The sequence below is a fragment of the Egretta garzetta genome, unplaced genomic scaffold, assembly GCF_000687185.1.
Source record: "Egretta garzetta isolate BGI_Z169 unplaced genomic scaffold, ASM68718v1 scaffold898, whole genome shotgun sequence".
Classification (NCBI taxonomy): domain Eukaryota; kingdom Metazoa; phylum Chordata; class Aves; order Pelecaniformes; family Ardeidae; genus Egretta; species Egretta garzetta.
This window is the reverse complement of record NW_009260629.1, coordinates 88,646-93,276: the sequence shown is the minus strand read 5'-3', so window position 1 is coordinate 93,276 and position 4,631 is coordinate 88,646. Positions and strand designations below refer to the sequence as shown.

At 52.2% G+C, this 4,631-nt stretch overlaps 1 protein-coding gene across 1 annotated transcript in view; it reads right to left on the bottom strand.

Annotated features, from left to right (window-relative positions):
• PPM1G (protein phosphatase, Mg2+/Mn2+ dependent 1G) overlaps positions 1 to 1,472 on the bottom strand; it is a 26,817-nt gene extending 25,345 nt beyond the window's left edge. Inside the window, exons 1-2 of the mRNA XM_035900940.1 lie at positions 1,440 to 1,472; positions 1,074 to 1,173 (exon numbers count right to left, since the gene is read on the bottom strand). Of these exons, the coding sequence (XP_035756833.1) occupies positions 1,074 to 1,173; positions 1,440 to 1,472 (133 nt within the window). The remainder of the gene's footprint in view (positions 1 to 1,073; positions 1,174 to 1,439) is intronic.
• Positions 1,473 to 4,631: the final 3,159 nt, after the last annotated feature.

Here is a 4,631-nt window from a genome sequence, read left to right as displayed (position 1 = left end):
GGGCGGGTGGGGCTTCGTCCTTAGCACAGCCGAGTCGGTCGGGATTGTGAATTACGGACTCGGTGATCCCAAAGGTCTTTCCCAGCCAAAGCGATTACTCGGTCATACTTGGGTACAGCAGCCTAGGCTAAGCCGTGTCGCCTAATAGAACTTAACATATATTGGTTCACAAGGGGAAATAAAGCCAGACACAAGCCTAAACTGGGAGAGGAGCGGCTGGAGAGCAGCCCTGCAGACGAGGACCTGGGGGGCTGGGGGGCGGCAGGCGCAGCGGGAGCCGGCAGCACACCCTGGCAGCCGAGAGGGCCAGCCCCATCCTGGGGAGCATCAAACCCAGCACGGGCAGCCGGTCAGGAGAGGGGATTGCCTGCGCTATTCGGGATGGGCGCGGCCTCCTCTGGAGCACTGCGAGCAGTTCTGGGCCCCACCATTTAAGAAGGATGCGAAGGTCCTCAGATGCGTCCAGGGGAGGGCACCCAAGCTGGCGACAGGGCTGGAAGGCGTCCTCTGGGGAGCAGCTGAGGCCTCTGCGTTTGGGAGAGAAGGCGGCTGGGGGGCGACCTGGGCGCTCTCTGCAGCTCCCTGGGGAGGGGACGTGGGGAGGGAGGTGCTGAGCTCTGCTCCCTGGGATCCAGGGGCAGGACGCCTGGGAATGGCTCAAAGCTGCGCCAGGGGAGGTTCCGGCTGGACATGAGGAAGCATTTCTTTACCAAGAGGGTGGTCAGACCCTGGAAGAGGCTTCCTGGAGAGGGGGTCGATGCCCCAAGCCTCTCAGTGTTTGAGGCCTTTGGACAATGCCCTTAGGAACAGGCTTTAACCTGTGCTCAGTCCATGGGACCAGATGATCCTTGTAGGCCCCTTCCAACTGAACTGTTCTATTCTATCCCTGCTTAAACCTCATATGTAAAAAAGGGTTGTGTTGAGTTCATCAGTCGTAATTTTTCCTAGAGACAGGAGCTTCTGTAGTGCAAAGCGTGTAGCTGCTGTGAAGGTTCAGAATAGTCTCTTAAAATTAAATGTTACTGTGAGATTTTTAACTAAGAACCTATTTTAACTAGGTAGAGAATGCTTACCTTCCCCAAAGTTCTCCTCTTTGTGGAACGTTTCATGAATAGTGCATATGGTCATGCTTTGATATACCTTGAGGATGAAGTTGCTGCCAGAGGGAGGTGGCTGGGAGAGGGAGGGTGAGGGTCAACGTGGCGTGTCCCATATCCCATAGGATACTTATTTTCTGTTGCTTAAACAACTTATACAAGAGAAGACTTAGTATCGCTTGACTCTTTCCTGCGCTGTATAACCAGGGTGAGCGTTTTCAGGTCTCTCTCCTGTCCTCAAGCGCTGCAGGGACTGTGACAATCTGCCTTCTCGTGCTGCTGCGGCGTGTACATCGTGAGCGGGGGTCTCCTGGTGCATTGCAGGCTGTATGGCTTTCCTACCTGAGCTGAATCCCTCTCTGCAACTGTAAGCATGTTCCTGGTTGCTCTCCTAACATATACAAAGGTGAGGCTTTGCCCTCTGCTAGGAGCTGAAGATGAACTTCTAACAGGGGAATCTTGTCTCGTGACAGAGACATAGAGACAGGACCCACAGCTTGAGGTCAGGGGAACCTCAGGGCGAGGCTGAGGCTGACAGGCTCTCCAAGTTTGTGCTTGCCTTGGTCCCTTTTGGCTTTTCTCCCTGACAAACCCCTCTTTTTCCGCTGTCCCCATGTGATGCTCCATTTTCTTCTTTCAGTCAGCATACATGCATAATTTATTTTTCTTAGGATGTCCAAGTATCTTCAGAATTGTCTGCTATGCCCTCTAGGAATAGAAACTTCTTAATAGAGATTGATTGCAGCGACACACTTGCAGTGCATTTTTAGACTCCTGCCACTGGCTGGTATTAAGCCTGAAACTGAGAGCTTGGACTCAGTGACTGCTGTCCTTGAGAGCCACACAGATCACACAGGAAAGTGGCCCAAACATAATTGTAAGAAAAACTGTGCTCTGCTGCAGTTTTAATTTTCAGCCTGGTATTACTGTGTTGGTCTTGGCAAGCTCATGTTAGTGGGAGGGACTTAACCATTCACAGGCTTAGATTGTCAGGTGTTTGGTCAGACACCTATTGATGGGATTGCCTTCTGTGCCCTTTCTGGGTAGGAAAACACTGTGTGACTGCATAAGCCAAAATTTATTATAAACACTCTGTTGTCATCTTTGTAACACGCTCACTGAGTAGCCCATTTGGTGCCATTGAATGAGTCTGTATGGGATTATGGATGTGGGAACAGGCAGGTTCCCTTTTGAGGTATGTGCATGAGCATGCCTGTCATGGTTAAGAGAGGAAAGGACCGAGCAGGCTCGGGTGTGCCAGGCTTCCTCTTCTGCGGGCTCCTTGTGAGCTGTTGTCAGTTGTGGTACAGCTCTTGCCAAACACTGCTTCGTTCCCTGATACAGAAGACTTTGCAAGGCTGTGGAGCCTGGCACTTACGGGAGGGAAGAGAGGTAATGGGAGAAAGACTACTGGTCTCTGCTTAAATACCTTTGCCCTTTCCCTGAGGATACATCAGGCTCCTCCAGATTAGCAGGAGAACCTTGTACTGTTCTTGCAGTCCTGCTTGCGTTCAGTCCCTTGCCTGGGAACGTGCCCAAGCGCTGGCTCACTCAGCCCTGTGCGGATGGCCCATACAGGGGTCGTGCTTCTTTCCTACAGATTCTGAAGTCCTGGGGGTGGTGTCTGGGGTGGCTGAAAGGTGATGTTTGAGCTCTTGCTAGCCGTCAGCACTCTCCCTTGGGAGAGGAGTGACCTTGTAGTTGTCTGATTGTTGTCCCCTGCTTGATGTATTAATAATTTTTTTGCGATCTCAGCTGCTGGAGCACTTTCCACATTATGCTCCCAATTCAGTGGCTGCTAAGATCCAGAGGTTCTCTTTTGTATCATTCCTGTAGACAAATCTCTTCTGTATAAGTGTGTCTGTGCATACAGTAGTTGTTGTTGCTGTGTTGATCCATTCTTGTTTTCCTACCTCTGGTATTTTCCTCTGTCAGGTAAGCTGCGTGAAATGTGCAGTCCTTCATAGCTCACCATGACACACAGACTGAGACAGGATGGTGAATTTCCATGTGGATCTGGGGTCTGGGTCAGGTGCAGAACTCGAGGACCAGTATTTGAGGCAGCGTGCACTGTGCCTGTGGGTGTCTCCGAGTTCGCTGTTCAGTCTGGCTGTTCATTGCACACCACTGCTGGAAGTTCGGGAGGTTAACGTAGGCTGCACCACTGTCTTTACTACACTGCCATAAGCTTGCTTCTCCTTCTCTTATGAAAGGCCTCGCTGTCATTTGGGTAGGTGTTTCCCAGTCGTTCATGGCTAGCTGGCAGGATGTTACAGCTGAACTGTAGTGCCTGGGCTAACGTAAGCTCTTGGTCCACGCTAGTGCTATGAAATGTTAAGGAAAGAGCTGTGGTTTATGATGAGCTGAACCCAGAAAGACATGAAATGAAATGCTGGATCTACTACATCTTTATTTTACCTCTTTGTTGTCTTTTCACTCCTAGTGGGAGTCTTAGCTTCTTGAATCATTTTCCCTCTGGAGCCGGTTGATGACTTGCACTGCTGGATTTACATTTCTTAAGGAGACAGAGTGTGGGATTCCTGGAGAGAAAATGCCAATAGACCGGGTGTTTGAATTCGGTGATGCTTGAGTCTGACTCCTCAGCTGCTGTTGTGACTGGAAGGAAACTTGCTGATAAGCACCAGTCTTTCTCGTCGTATCACGCATCTGAGTTTCTGTGTGTGGGAAGGTGAGGCATCGTTCCTCAGGAAGGTGGCATTTGAGGTGCTCTGAGCTTTGGATTCTGCCGCTGTAGGGAGGACGGGTTGCAGAGATTCTCCAAGCAGGCTGGTGCTAGGAGGGCCGCTGGCTTTTTGACAGGCTTTGGCAATGGACCTGGTTATTCCCAGCTGGTGGAGAAAGCTAATGCCGTGCTGTAGTTCTCGTGATTTTACTTGACCATTGGGAAGGTACTCAAAGGAGGGAGTATGCGCTGCCTTTTAACGTTTTCACTGGCTCATCTGGGGGCTTCCTGGAAGGAACGAACCCTTGAGATGTGCTTGAATGAGATGCGGGGCACTGGAGGATGTAGAGGGAATTGAGCCTTTGTCTTGGGCCTGTTGTCTGCAGACCCATTGTGCTCTTGCGCATTGGCTGTAACAGCAGCTGGCAGCTCGCTCAGCGCTGCCCCGGCCAGCATCGCTTCTCGGCCTTTGTGCCGCCTCGGTGGGGGAGCAGGCACAGCCAGAGCAGCTGCCCGCTGCTTTTCTCGCTTTCCTGGGCGGTGGGAGGCGCGAGCTGCGCTCCAGCTGCCTGTGACCCAGGGGTAGGGTTTGCTCTGCGTTCCTTACAGAGCTGTTCTAAAAATAACGTGGTCTGTGTAGCTTACGAGCAGCGCCAGAGCCCTCCCCTGGTCAGACCTCTGTCCTTCTAGACCTGCATTGCGAGGCTCAGGGGAAGCGATCACGGTATCGCGGTTGCGGTTTGGCGGGGCTCAGATGGTACATCCAGACCCACGCTTGGGAAGCAGCTCTCTTACTGCTGGGCCAGTGGAGGCGAGAGGCTGGTCGCCCCCCCTGGGGCCGGGGTCCCCCC